At 42.1% G+C, this 15,724-nt stretch overlaps 1 protein-coding gene across 1 annotated transcript in view; it reads left to right on the forward strand.

Moving 5' to 3' along the window:
* Positions 1-15,724, forward strand: part of LOC122549335 (tumor necrosis factor receptor superfamily member 11B-like) — a 52,400-nt gene that overhangs the window by 7,106 nt on the left and 29,570 nt on the right. Inside the window, exon 2 of the mRNA XM_043688982.1 lies at positions 4,782-4,900. Coding sequence (XP_043544917.1) covers positions 4,871-4,900 — 30 coding nt within the window. The 5' untranslated portion in view covers positions 4,782-4,870. The remainder of the gene's footprint in view (positions 1-4,781; positions 4,901-15,724) is intronic.

The raw sequence follows: 15,724 nt of genomic DNA on the forward strand, positions 1-15,724 counted from the left end.
CCAGTTCCCCAACCACGCGTTCAAGTCCATTATCTCCCTGTTTCTGGCCACACTAGCCCGAGGAACTGGAAGCAAACCGGAGATAACCACCTTGGACGTCCTGCTTTTCAGCCTTCTTCCTAGTTCTCCGAAGTCTCGCTGTAGTATGTTCCTCCTCTTCTTCCCGACATCATTTGTGCCGACATGTACCACCACCTCTGGCTCTTCACCCTCGTCCTTGAGGATTTCCTGCACTCTGTCCGTGATATCTTTCATCCTGACACCAGGAAGGCAACACACCATCCTTAAATCCCGTCTGCTGCCACAAAAACCCCAGTCAGTTCCTCTCATGATGGAGTCCCCTATTACCACAGCTCTGTGCGAGGTCCGACTCTTCCACTCTGCCTCTGCGCCAACTTTTGATTGACAGACATGGCCGCTTTGCGAACTGGCAGTGTCATCAGTCTCTGTTTCCAAAAGCTTCAACTTGTTCCTGACAAGTACTTCTCCTGGGGTCTCTTGCACCTGTCTCCTCTCTGCCTTCCTCATCATCTGCTCTCTTCTGCTCTCTTCTGGTATGGTCGGTGTAATAACCTCACTGAAGGTCTTGTCCAGAAAGATCTCATTCTCTCGGATGAGCCTAAGGTCCTTGAGTTCTTTCATCAGCGCTGCAATATGCTCGGTCAATAGCTGAATGTGCACACACTTTCCACACATATATGAACCAGACACACCAGAGTCGTTGAACTCCCACATCAAGCACGTAGCGCACTGAACCAGCTGGGCAGTCATGTCTTCACCCTCTTCAACTGTGGTGTAATCACAGTTAGGTCTGGTTGAGGAAAGTGGTGAGTTCAGTGACCTGTCCTTGGTGAAGATTAACCATGGCAGAAACTGCTCCTTACTGAGGTGAAGGTAAGATAAATGCCCACTGAGTATCGCCTTTGATTTGAAAGTTCTCCTTCTCCCCATACATGTGGTTTCTGCCTCCTGCTATAACAATCCATTTTCACCAACTGCTACAGCCCAAACTTTTACTGAGCCCAATTTTGTGGTCCAAGTGCTCAAAGCTAACAATTAATATTAGATTAGATTACCTACAGTGTGGAAACAGGCCCTTCGGCCCAACAAGTCCACACCGACCCTCCGAAGAGAAACTCAACCCCCTATACTTACCCCTGACTAATCCACCTAACACCATGGGCAATTTAGCTTGGCCAATTCACCTAATCTGCATATCTTTGGACTGTGGGAGGAAACCGGAGCACCCGGAGGAAACCCATGCAGACACGGGGAGAATGTGCAAACTCCACACAGACAGTCGTTCAAGGTGGGAATTGAACCCGAGTCCCTGGCGTTGTGAGGCAGCAGTGCTAACCACTGAGCCACCATGCTGGGGCAACCACTGAGCCACCTTGCCGGGTTGTTATTTCATTGGTTCTGTTTATTTTATTTGATTATTTGATTTCCACATGATTTTCTTCGAACCTCCTAGTAGTTTGTTCCTATTTTCCATCACCATTATATTCAGTACAACTACCTTCAACCACTTCCTTTGTTATCCATTCCGATCAGGTTACACACTGCAATATTTAATAGCTGAACCTATTCTGTATGTAACCACATACCAGTTGATCCTAATATGTTGTGTTTCTTGCTACTGATTCTCGCCACTAGTTCCTCGATTTTATTTGGATGTTACACACTGTGCTATTCAGACAGTTTAATTTTTCTTTAGTCATTGTTCTTTTCACTTTGTCTTAGACTTCCGTATATTTTTATACTTCTGCTTTTTGTAATTGTATTTGTTCCCTGAGCATCTAAGTGCAGAATTTTTCTTGACATTGATCTGACAGTGTAATCACAATCTCGTTGTGCATTAATGGATTAGAAGACCCTGTGATTGCTGAAAACACAAGGTTCATCAGCTGGGTGATTTGATCTGGTTAGTGAGACCTTAAATTTTGAGGGAAACTGCAATCGATCCAGACTGCAGCTTCTATTCTGCTGTTGCAAGCTATCAATGCAGAAAGTCATAGAAGGCCTGTTTTCTCTCTGTTGGCTTCAGACACTTGCTTGGTGGAACTACGAACAGCAGATTGTCTGATTTCCTGACATTCCCTATGCTAGCTAGGAAGAGGTCTGGTGCAAATTGGCTAGATTGACAAAGGTTTACGAGGTTAGATTTTAACCCCAGGATTGGGTGGGTTGGGGATGGATGGAAAGGAAAATGTCTCAATTATGAATATGCCACTATTAGGCCTATTCCATTTTAACAAAAATAGTTCAAGGAGAAATCGACCAATCTATTCACAAAAGGTCCGGTCATGTTGTCATAGAGTCATAAAGATGTACAGCATCAGTCCAACTCGTCCATGCTGACCAGATATCTAAATAAAACTAGGCCCATTTGCCAGCATTTCACCCATATCCATCCAAACTCTTCCTATTCATATACCCATCCAGATGCCTTTTAACTGTTATAATTGTACCAGCCTTCACCACTTCCTCTGACAACTATTTCCATACACGCACCACCCTCTGAGTGAAAAAATTACCCCTTACATCCCTTTTAAATCTTTCCCCTCTCACCTTAATATTATGCCCTCTAGTTTTCGATTCCCCCACCCTCGGGTAAAGACCTTGGCTATTCACCCTATCTATGCCCCTCATGATTTTTTAAACCTCTATACGGTCACCCTGAACTTCTGACGCTCCAGGGAAAAAGGCCCGGCCTATTCAGCATCTCCCTATAACTCAAAACTTCCAGTTTGGCAACATCCTTGTAAATCTTTTCTGCACTCTCTCAAGTTTCATGGCATCCTTCTTATGAAAGGGTGACCAGAATTGATCACAGTATTCTAGAAGTGACCTAACCAACGTCCTGTAGAGCCGCAACATGACATTGCAATTCTTTTACTCAACGTTCTGACTAATGAAATGTGTCAAATGCCTTCTTCACCACCCTGTCTACCTGTGCCTCCACTTTTAAGAAACTATGCACCTACACCCAGAAGTGTTCCCAGGACACTATCGTTGAACGTGTGCATCCTGCACTGGTTTGCCTTACCAAAATAGGACACCTCATATTTATCTAAATTAAACTCAACCTGCCACTACATTGTCCATTGGCCCATTTGATCATGTCGCGATTTTCTCTGAGATAATCTTCTTCAAGGTACATGAGGCGCTAATCAAGGGAACTTGTGGATGATACGAATTGCTACTATTGGTAGTGATTATGCAGGGAGTAAATACTGAAGGTTGTGGATGCCATGCCAGTTAAGCAAGCTGCTTTCTTGTGGATGGTGCCAGGTTTGTTGTGCATTATTGGAGCTGCACTTATCCAGGTAAGTGGGAGCATTCCATTGTGTTCCTGAATCATGCCCTGTAGATGGTAAAAAGGCATTTGCTGCTAGGAGGTGAGTTACTTGCTGCAGAACTGGCAAACTCTGATCTGCTTGTGTAACACCAGTGTTTATAAAGCTGGTTAATGGTAAGCCCACAATATTGAATGTGGAGAATTCAGTGATGGTAATGCTATTGAATGTTAAGGGGAGATGGTTGGATTCTCTCTTGTTGAAGAGGGTCATTGCTTGTGATTTACGTAGTGCAAATGTTATTTCCCTGTCTTCCAACATTTGCAGTCTTTTCATTGATAGCTGTTTAGGATCCTTTTAAACGGGTTGTGAATGGTTCCCTTTTAATTGATAGCATGCTGAGGAGGATTGATAGCAGTGTCAATTAGGTTGAAATAACCTGTGTTTAAAGACCATTACCAATTTATTTTTAATTGATACCCCACACTCACCCCATCAATTTCTGGTAGGCGTCTGACTTGTGAATTCGAGAACCGCTCAATGATCAAAATGGCTTCACCTCCATAGGTGGGCGGCACGGTGGCACAGTGGTTAGCGCTGCTGCCTCACAGCGCCAGAGACCCGGGTTCAATTCCCGCCTCAGGCGACTGACTGTGTGGAGTTTGCACATTCTCCCCGTGTCTGCGTGGGTTTCTTCCGGGTGCTCCGGTTTCCTCCCACAGTCATAAAGATGTGCAGGTCAGGTGAATTGGCCATGCTAAATTGCCCGTAGTGTTAGGTAAGGGGTAAATGTAGGGGTATGGGTGGGTTGCGCTTCGGCGGGGCGGTGTGGACTTGTTGGGCCGAAGGGCCTGTTTCCACACTGTAAGTAATCTAATCTAAAAAAACTACTACTGATTAGGACATTCTGCTGACATAGCAAATATGATTTAATGCTTTCTTGCATTTAAACAGATTGAAATTTATGTATTATTCATGAGGCATAAAACTCAATCATAACTGTGATTCCGAGAAAAAAAATTGAACAATAAAGGAATTGTGTATATTTAAGGCTGATTCTTGATCATAAGGAGAATCAAGGGTTACAGGTAAAAGGCAGGATAGCAGGCATGAGGATTTTCTGATAAGCCATGATCCTATTCAATGGCAGGGCAGGCTCAAAGAGTTGAAAGGACTATTCCTTTTCTTATTACTGTCTTATGGTTTTTGTTACATTTTAATATTTAAAAATTTAAGTTACTTAAACTTAATTTTTGCTTAAACTGTACTTAGTATTTAAGTTCAGGATTCAAACCCCATGTCTTCTATCCCAAAATTCTGACATTAGTTTCCTGACATTAATTTGAGTTGACTAGAATACTAAATCACTGTTTGTTAAGTTAAAAAAAACCTCAAAACTATAAACAAAAAAGAGTGGTAAATCTAACAATAACTGATGGCCTCTGATGTTTTCTTTTATTCTATGAATTGGCTTGGCTTCAGGATGCAGAACTATATAAAGGGAGAAGTTACTGGGAAAGTTCATTCTTCACAGAGAATGCTTATTCTGCTTATTCACTTAATTCACAGAAATGATTCTGATTTCTCTCTGCACCTACGTTGTAAGTACTGTGTAGATTATTTCTGTTTATCATCATTTCTTTCATTAGGATCCTGTGGCAAAACGAATATGTATTCCTGTCACTTGTATTATAGTTTATTAGTAATACTTAATGTGCAATTGTCATTTTAGAAAGTCAGTAGTTAAAATTATGACTATGTTGTAAACTGTAAAGCAAGACAAAAGCTCTAACTGACAAATTAAGTCTGTTGTCACATGCTTACTTTGCAAAGAAAGTAAGTTTAAAAGACATTGTTAAAAATGTCTTTACTCAAATGCTAGTCAAAATGTACCAGTCTATTAGATAATGTAGAGTCAAAAACATTAAGAAGGTAAGGGAATTCAGGATGCAGTTGAATGCTAATATATCTGATTATTGGATGGCTGAGGTTTAAGAGATTAGATGGTCTCCCCTCATCCTTGACTTTTTCCAGTTCTAATCTATCTTTGACATTGCTATGTCTGACCAGAAACTATGAATTTTATCTAAGTTTTGCCAAACCTTTATGCACTTTCTCATTGGCAGAATGAAAGTTTCAAAAGCATCATCAAAACATCAAGTGGTGGATTGTATCTAGTGAACTGACTAACAAAAAGTAAATGACTACTACATTTTACAAGTTATTCATTCATTAATATAGCGATTAACCCCTTAATAGTCATTAGCAGGATCTTTGACAGCTCCAGTCAAATTCCTTGTAACTGTATCATTTATTCTCCTTGCATGGTATTGACAGAGGCCTCCTTATCTTTAATTTAGATCCTAATAGGCTCCACATTCACCAGATCGTCCACCAGTATTTCCATCTGCAATATAATTTCACCATCGAGCTTATCTCTTCTTCATTTTGCTTTCTGATTTTCAAAGGAGTTCATCCTTACAAAATAGACAATAGATAATAGACAATAGGTGCAGGAGTAGGCCATTCAGCCCTTCGAGCCTGCACCGCCATTCAATATGATCATGGCTGATCATTCCTAATCAGTATCCTCTTCCTGCCTTATCTCCATAACCCTTGATTCCACTATCTTTGAGAGCTCTATCCAACTCTTTCTTAAATGAATCCAGAGACTGGGCCTCCACTGTCCTCTGTGGCAGAGCATTCCACACAGCCACCACATTCTGGGTGAAGAAGTTTCTCCTCATCTCTGTCCTAAATGGTCTACTCTGTATTTTTAAGCTGTGTCCTCTGGTTCGGCACTCACCCATCAGCGGAAACATGTTTCCTACTGCCAGAGTGTCCAATCCTTTCATAATCTTATATGTCTCAATCAGATCCCCTCTCAATCTTCGAAACTCAAGGGTATACAAGCCCAGTCGCTTCAGTCTTTCAGTGTAAGGTAATCCTGCCATTCCAGGAATTGACCTCGTGAACCTACGCTGCACTCCCTCAATAGCCAGAATGTCTTTTCTCAAAATACATTTGTTTCCATTGCCATCTATCCTATTTTCTGTACCTTTGTTCTGACACTTCCATGTGTAACATCTGACAATCCATCTCCTCCTAAACCTTTAGCTAGAATATCAAATACTGGTCTAATTTTTAACAATAATTTATTTATATTTATTACAAGCTAATGTACTGTATTTATTGTCGATGGTACTCTCCTTTGTACTGGGAAGTTCATATCAAGGTTAGGTGATTGATTTGAAAACAAATGACCACAAGAGGGATCCAGGGCTTCCTGAGGCTGCCCAGTGAAAATAGTTATCCTTCATTTGCATTCTAGACTATTTCAAAGTAGGGTAAATATAAACCGAAGAACAGTGTTTAAAATTTCTCCTGGACATTGTGCATGTCTGTGATCTGAACACTAACTCGTAACTTCAGACTCTGCGCATTTTTCCAACAATGTAGTTTTACTGAGCCTCTTCATGTGTACTGTGATTTCGTTTTGAATTTCACAGGCCCTTCATCCTTTTGTCTTATATGTTTACATAGCCTTCTTTAAATCTGACAATGCTAATCACCTCAACTATTCCTTGTGTTGCTAATTTCCACTCTCTGGGTAAAGAGGTTTTTACTGAATTCCTCATTGGATTGAATGGTGCTTAGTTTTTATATCCTGTCCCTTGTTCTGGTGTTCCCAATGAGTGGCAATACCTTCTGACATCGACCTTGCCTTAACTTTCATAATGTTAATCCTTATTTTCACTCCTGGGTTAGGAGTGTAGATTTGGGACTTGGCTCAGGAAAAGTGAGCCAGAGGGTCTGTATTTCATTCTGGGTGGCCCAGCCCTCTGCAAGGTAGGCTTATTGATCCTGAAATGAGAACAGAAGCCACAAGTTGTGCAGGTGAGCTGTATGGAAGACTTGCCCCAGCACACTGGCAATGTATTAAAATTTAATAAAACATAGAACAGCACTTCAGCTCTACTACAGCCCTTCAATACACTCCACATGCCCCATTTGTACCAATCCATGCCATTCATGCACCCGCTAATCTTTGTTGCTCCTTATATCCCCATGCCAAACTATGTCCATCTACGCATTCCACATAGACTCTTATACCCTCCAAACCAATCTATGCTTCACCCTATGACCCTTTATAGACCTATTCCAAATTAGTGCCAACTTATGCTAAGCAAACCACAACCCTTTGCTTTCATATCTACCATGCCAACTGACCTAGTGTTCCCCATGGACAGACTGAGGAACCCATGCAGAAATTATGTAAAATGAACTTCTACAAATTGACGTCCTAAATGTCTGAAGCTGGCTTACTACATTGAAAAAAAAACACTTATTCATAAAACCCATTTAATATATTTACATTTCTTCAACTTAATAATGCCATAGAACGCAAACATTTCATTCAAGTACACAATCCATTATAGCATGCACTCTAAACTCATTATGGCATATCTAGTGGTCTATAACTACTTGTAGCTGTTAATCAAATTGTAGTCATTTCACTGTGATAATGATTGGCTATATTCATTTATATGAATGAGAGTGCTTCACTCAACAGAATATAGTCTGCAATTTAGAACAGTAATTAATAGAACTTTTTATTTCTTTCCATGCATGGGTATTTATGAATTACAGGCAAGTTGGTAGGTGCAGGGAAAAGGCCGCTGGGTAGAAATAGGCATGGGGGTTTGAAATGCCATGAGGATTGGACAGAAGTATATGAGGAGGTCATCAGGTTGGGAAAAGTTTGATAGATGTAGGAAGTTCAAGGGCTATGGGGATGGGTATAGGACAATAGGTGGCATGGGTTAGCACACATGGAGTGTGGGGAGGATGTGGGAATGAAGAGATGTCAAGGGTGAGAGCTGGAGGAATGTTTTATATCTTCTTATCCCTGTATTTCAATTTTTCACCACAGTGCTGGAGCCCTAACCTTTCACCCAACCCGTCTCAGGGGTTAGCTGTTTCTGAGTTATTCCGCCTGCCACCTGGAGAGTGCAGTTGGGCATTTTTAAAAGCCTGGCTTATATAGCTAGTAATTCTTCGACTTGTGCACACCCAACCTCGAGACAAAATTCACGCCCATGTCCTTTTCCTCTCTAGCCAAACCACAGTCTCAGAGCAGGGTAAGGACAAAATAGTCAGTATCTGTGAAGGTGACTGTGACAATGAACTCATATGTGACTCTTTCCAGTATGATGCTTGAGATATTTGCAATAACTTGCAGTTTGTCATTAGCATTGTATAAGGTGGGGCAGTATGGCTCTCTGCTCAATGACAGTCAATTATATTTCATCTTATTTTGCTAGAGAAAAGCAGAGACGATAAACACATTGGTTCACAAGGGTTGCAACTTTGCCATTATTCAGGGCACTATAGACTGCATAACATGCAGGCTAATGCCCACTATTCTGGCAGATGTCATGATGCCTTTAATCTGCAGCAGCCCACAATAGTCATGGCATTTGAGTCACCTTAGCAAACTGAATTTGTGATTACTAGATAATAAAGGTTATCATCTGAGCACAAGGCTTGTGCAATGAAACCTGTGCTGCTACATAAAATATAGAATGAACCAAAAGTATCACTTTTACTGTCTAGCCTTTTCTAAAGGAATCCTGCAGTACTGGGCAGAACAGGTCAAGATTTATCTACATACTACATACTGTGTAATCGTACCACCATAAGGGGCAGTCATAGCTACCAATGATACAGTAAATATTTTAGGTGCATGAAAAGGAAAGAGGAGCAGGAGAAAGAGGGGAGGAAGATAATAAATACACAACCTAGACACATCCTTTCTGCCTGGAGCAGTGTTCAGTCCCTGCTCTGGCTCTGAACTCATGTTTTCTCTGGACTTTATCCCTCCAACTGAAATTCTTTCTCCAAAATAATAAATGAAAGCTTCACCAGCAAACAAACTGAAAAATTGTTGAAGTCCGATGATGTTAGGATGGTTGAAATAGGCAGTATTAGGGATTAACATGTTGTCAGAGCTCTAGCTCTGGGTCTAGTTTCTTCCCAAACTGTTACCAGGGAAAGAGATTAAGTCAGTGATTAGGGAATAGATTTTGCAACAGGTGCTGAAAATAATAGTTTTAGTCTTTCTGATACTTAATTATAGGAAATTTTTGCCCATCCAATGGATGTTGGATAATAATTAATAATTGAAATGGAAGAGTCAAGAGAGATTGATCATCTGGTAGAGCTGGGTGTCATCGGTGTATCTCAGCAAATCAACACCACACCTTGGGATGATTTTATTGAGGGAATGTCATGTAGGTGAAAGGGAGGATCAGACCTAGATTAGATCCTTTGGGTGTACCAGTGATAAAAGCACAAGCTACAATTAGATAGATAAGAATGGAAACAAGTGCTACCCAACTGGATAACAGTGGAGAAATGTTGGAGGAGGATTGTGTGGGCAACTGTGTTGAATAATTTGTGACTTTGACTCGGGTTATTTTGGTATTGTGGCAGGTAGAAATGGGATTGAAGTGATTCACTTATGGGGTAATGATGCCAGATTTATAGGAAAGACATAGTACACCTGAACAGATAAAACTGTTATCAATATTGACTGACAACGGAACCAGGAGATGTAGCTGGGTTATCAGCAGTTTGGTGGGAGTGAGGTGGAACAAAATAGAGGTAAGAATCATGATTGAGGTGATCTCATAGAAAATTGGAGTGGAGATAACAGAAGAAATAGAGACAGATCTGAGTGCTGGATGGGAACAATTTTTGAGAAAATTTGGTCCATTGGGTGGAAGAGAGGGAAGCAACAGAGTCTGCTGATTGCATCGTCTGAGTCTTAATGACTTTGAAATTTACCAGCTGCTCACCCTTATTGTTGGAGGTGAGAATGGAAGAGATAGGGGAGAGTGGATATAAAGACAGTTTACAAGAGGGAAAAGAAGCTGAGGGCTCCTTTTGCATTCAAGCTGGATTGCAGAGAGAAATGTATCATCACCACTTAATGTTCAACAGTATTACAATCAAACGGTGACCAAGAACAGACATTTCAGTTTTGTGTCTAAAAGTATGGGACAGTGGCTGCAAACTCTGCGGTGGATAGGTCTCACCTCCTGTTTCCCCAAAGTTTGTTGACCATCTACAAGGCATGGGAATGTGATCTGGTCAAATTTGTCTACATTTTTCTGGCTCCAACAACATTCGAGGAATTTGACATTATCCAGGACAAAGCAGTCTGTGTGATTAGTACCACATCCATCACTTTAAACACTCAAGACCCCACTACACATTGGCAACAGTGTGAAGCATCCACAAGTTGCATTGTAGCAGCACACTCAACCCCTCTCAACACCATCTTCCAAACCCACTAACTGGTGAAATTTGCAGGTTTGGGAGGTGTTGTTGAAAATGGGAATACTATTATACAATTTTGTTCACAGGAGTTAGGATATTTAGTCATATTTACCCCTATCACAGTCTTAGGCTCCTGCTGCCTCTGGTTGTCTGATACTTTGTCCTGAAAGCAACAGGGAAGCATGTTAGTGGGTGGAGTGCAGACTGTTTGAATGATGTGGCTGTTGTAGTTGGATAACTGCCATTGTATACAAATTGTGAGATGTGGCAATGAGGCTTGTAGTGGACCATAAGAATATCAGGTTTTGTTACTGACTGATTGAGAATGTTGGTAAGTGAGTGACAGAGCTGTGTCGAAATGAGCAACCTCTGAGGCTAACGGTTCTGAGGATATGGCACTTGGCCACTCTTTATGACTTCATTGTTGGAGCAAATTACTGCAGATGCTGGAATTGGGACTGAACAAAAAATGCTGCAAATCACAGCCAATCAGGCAGATGACTATCTCTAATGAAGAGTCATCTAGACTCAAAAAATTAGATTGCTCTGTCTCCATGAATGCTGCCTGACCCACTGCAATCTGCAGTATTTTTGCTCAATAGGATAGGATAAATAGACAAGGTCTTTTCCCTGGGGTGGGAGAGTCCAGAGTTAAAAGGCATAGGTTTAGGGTGAGAAGGGAGAGATATAAAAGGGATCTAAGGGGCAACATTTTCATGCAGAGGGTGGTGCATGTATGGAATGAGCTGCCAGAGGAAGTGGTGGAGGCTGGTACAAATATAGCATTTAAAAGGCATCTGGATGGGTACATGAATAGCAAGGGTTTAGTGCTGGCAAATAGGACTAAGATTAGGTTAGGATATCTGGTCGGGCATGGATGAGTTGGACCGAAGGGTCTGTTTCCGTGCTGTACATCTCTATGACTCTGTGATTCTAAATGAAATTGTTGAAGTTCTGTGACACTGCACTCAGGTTCTTGGGGTTGACATTGACCTCAATGGTGATCTGCTCTGGCTGCCTTCTAGTGATCCTGTGCCATTGCAGGTACAGGATACCACTCCTCTTTTGCACATCCTCTATCAAGAAAGAAAGACTTACATTTAAATAGTATTTTAACTACCTGATGATATCCCAGAAGTTCTTTACAGAAACCAAGTATCTTTGAAGTGCAGTGATGAAAGGAATGTGGCAGCCAATCTAACACACAGCAACTTTTCAGAATCAGCAATTGTAGTGATTAGAACAAGGTCAGCAAGGTGGACCTCATAAAACATGAGCTCTCTGATTGGGGCTGTTAACCTGGTCCAATCTGGGAGACCTGGATATGAACAGGAGTGTCACGGTTCTATTCACTCTCGGAGCTGGCTCTAAGGAAGCTGGATCAAGTACTATGCACATGTAAATAATGGGTGACTTGGTGATGGGACATTGGTCTTCATGGCATTATTTCAACAATATGATAATAATCAATCATTGGTGCTGTTGATTGAAAGGCTAGTGTTAGGGAGGGTTCCAGAGAAAGATGGATCGCTCTTTTTTGCATAATGACATGGGATGTTAGCATCTACTTGGCAGGGCAGACAAAACTCAGTTTAACATCTAATCCAAAGACACCACCTGTGCTGTTGCAGCACTCCTCAATAATGCATGAAATATAAGCCAAAAATTTCTACTCTAGTATTGTGAACTCATAACTTTCTAAACTGCAGGCAAGTGTACCATCCACTCAACCACACGTGACCGAGACCTCCAGACAAGTGGCGGCACGGTGGCGTAATGGTTAGCACTGCTGCCTCACAGCGCCAGAGACCCGGGTTCAATTCCGCCTCAGGCGACTGTCTGTGGGCGGCACAGTGGCGCAGTGGTTAACAATGTTGCCTCACAGCACCAGAGACCCGGGTTCAATTCCCCCCTCAGGCGACTGACTGTGTGGAGTTTGCACATTGTCCCGTGTCTGCATGGGTTTCCCCCGGGTGCTCCGGTTTCCTCCCACAGTCCAAAAATGTGCAGGTAAGGTGAATTAGCTATGCTAAATTGCCTGTAGCGGTAGGTGAAGGGGTGAAATGTAGGGAATGGGTCTGGGTGAGTTGCGCTTTGGGGGGTCGGTGTGGGCTTGTTGGGCTGAAGTAATCTAATCTAATCTCAAAAAAGCTTGGAGCTGCTCTTACTTAGATTAGATTACTTACTGTGTGGAAACAGGCCCTTCAGCCCAACAAGTCCACACCGACCCCCCAAAGCGCAACCCACCGAGACCCATTCCCCTACATTTACCCCTTCACCTAACACAACTGGCAATTTAGCATGGCCAATTCACCAAACCTGCACATTTTTGGACTGTGGGAGGAAACTGGAGCACCCGGAGGAAACCCACGCAGACACTGGGAGAATGTGCAAACTCCACACAGAGAGTTGCCTGAGGTGGGAATTGAACCCGGGTCTCTGGTGCTGTGAGGCAGCAGTGCTAAACACTGTGCCACCGTTCCGCCCAAACTTCCACATTATCCCAGGAAAATAAAATGAATGTAGAATGTTTCCCGAACCTGCTCCTGCCACAGTGTACATTCCCAAAATATCTGCAGGTTGGCTTTAAGTAGTGCAGATTAGCATTAATTAATGCCTATCCTCCCATAACGTTGATCCCACTGAGATGTTGAGCCATTCAGTAGCAGTTAGCACTGGTTTCCTATTGTCATCATTTGAATTAGCAGGCACAATGAAGTTAGCATTGCTCCTGCAACAGATTAATTGGGCATCGTGTTCCCATACTCATTTTAAGGTGCTATTGAATTTAGCTCTTCTGCTCCTGGTCATGAGTCAACTATACAATCCCTTTCTATTTATGCAGGTTTTAGTCAGTTATAACTTGTTAACTTACTCAATTCAAATCTATTAAATTATTCACTGAGATTAAATATCTTTGTGGGATCAGAGTCAACATTATAGCAGTGGATTCGTTAATTCATTTATTACCCACCACCGTATTCCCTTCAGTGTCTTCATAACCTGTGACTGAGGGTTCTTGTCTGAACACATGGGGGCCTGTGGGATTTTGGTAAGCTGGACCTTGATGATGCACTGCATATTTATGGTAAAATTTTACTGGTCTTTAAACAGTCAAATTCTATTCTATGCACCCCGTTTAGTGAAAGCAGGTGAAAAAGCAGGACATAGGCTTAAACTAAGCTTTAAAATAATTTTCACGGCGTCTTGAGGAGCCGGACTGCTTTATAGGAACAATGAGAGTCAGGAGCACCCTGGGCTCTGTCTGCTCCACAGTTGCAAAAATTGTTTCTTTTCCAATGTTACCACCTTCCTAGCCAAGTCAGATGTTACTAACTTCACTACTGACTGCCCTACATCTATACCTTAGGATTGTCATCAGGGTCTTATATCGAGTGTTCCTGTTTCACAGAGAACAATAGGAGAATTTGAAATCCTGTCAATTGGGTGAGATGAACTACTTGGTTGATTTTGTCATCAGTTTCTCTCCATCAGGAGTGAGTCTGCATTGAGATTAAAATCTTGCAAAATTGATCCAGTAGAACCCAATATGTTTTAAATGAAACAAAGCAAGTCCCCAGTTGATAACATACCATCATGTTGTATCTTCTTTCTTTGAGTTACCTGGTGTCATTTTCCTTTATCTAATGCTCTGTATTTGATGAGATTTTATCAAGCAGTTTGTTCTGTTATTTTTATTCCATGCTACTAATCCAATGGCTCCTGCTTTTTGCTTATTTCATTCATAATGTTACACAATGTTAGTTTTTCCCTAATGATAAATGCCAAACACAGGGAAGATTGCGGCTAACTTTCCTGCAACATTGGATGTGGTTCAGTGGTGAGGGAATGGATTATAATTTAAGCAGAAGAATAGCAATAACTAAATGCCAAAAGAATTTAAAAGGGCAGTAAAGTGATCTTTAGTCTGATGAAGTGTGACAGGAAGGTGGAAAGCTTGAGTGAACAGAATGTGCTTTAATGCTGGAAATGGAACATTATTCCATTTTAAGCATCTAAGTCATTAATTGGTATACGCTATGTCAATTTGTACAGCACATAGTGAGTGCAAGCCACACCAGTTCAGCAGCAGAGTGGCTCACCTCCATGTGAGCATGTGTTGGACACCTGCTTGGATGGAAAAGCCCAGTTGGAGAAAGGGCTTCTCGTCAGCTTGCTGAAGAGTTGACATGAGACCTGTGCAACCTCTTTTGAGAAAGCCTGCCAGATTATCTGCCGATCAGGCAATGGCGAGACTGCCAAACAACCTATTCCTGGAATCAAGACCGGGGGTATATGTCTCAACCAGCCAGAGCTGCCGCCAATCAAATAGCATCTGCTCTGGAACTCTGCAATGCCACAAAGGAGGCCATGATAGCTGCTGGAATCACACCCTCAGAGTTCCAGAAGCACAGAGAACTCTGGACTATTTGCTGTAGGGACAAAAGTGGGCTTTCTTGGGTTAGATATACAGGGAGAGGTGGGCAAGGGAGAATTGGGTGGCTTTCAGTGGGTACATACCTGCTCCACGTCCAGTCGCTCAATCAGACACTGAGTGTCTTTTTATCAAGGGACCTTCCCACAGGTGTGACAAGCTGCCTGCTCAGGAATGTTGTATGGAACAAGACCTGCTTGCACTTCGGTGAATCACAGCAGGAGAAGGCTTGAGGCCCTTTCTGTTTCTGATTTGGTCACTTAACAGGACCTCAGTTGTTGCCAGGTCAGGAAAGTCAACTATGCGCATTCCCATCCAGGAGATGGAGTCAACATCACTACCTCACTTAATTAATAGCCTTCCAACCTCACGGCTCGCCTTCTCTGGGAGCAAAAGACCCCTTCTTTTTTAGATCTAGCTCCTGTTGAAGAAATTGATCCAGCAATTAGTCAAATGTCTCTCTTCGGATTCTTCAGTAGCCTCCAAGGAAAATTACTGAAAATTACCAGTGGCTCAGTGGATAACACTGTTGACTCAGAGCACCAGGGACCTGGGTTTGATTCCAGCCTCGCGTGACTGTGTGGAGTTTGCACATTCTCCCTCTGACTGTGTAGGTGTGCTCTGGTTTCCTCCCACAGTCTGAAGA

Source organism: Chiloscyllium plagiosum, chromosome 4 (assembly GCF_004010195.1).
Source record: "Chiloscyllium plagiosum isolate BGI_BamShark_2017 chromosome 4, ASM401019v2, whole genome shotgun sequence".
Classification (NCBI taxonomy): Eukaryota; Metazoa; Chordata; class Chondrichthyes; order Orectolobiformes; family Hemiscylliidae; genus Chiloscyllium; species Chiloscyllium plagiosum.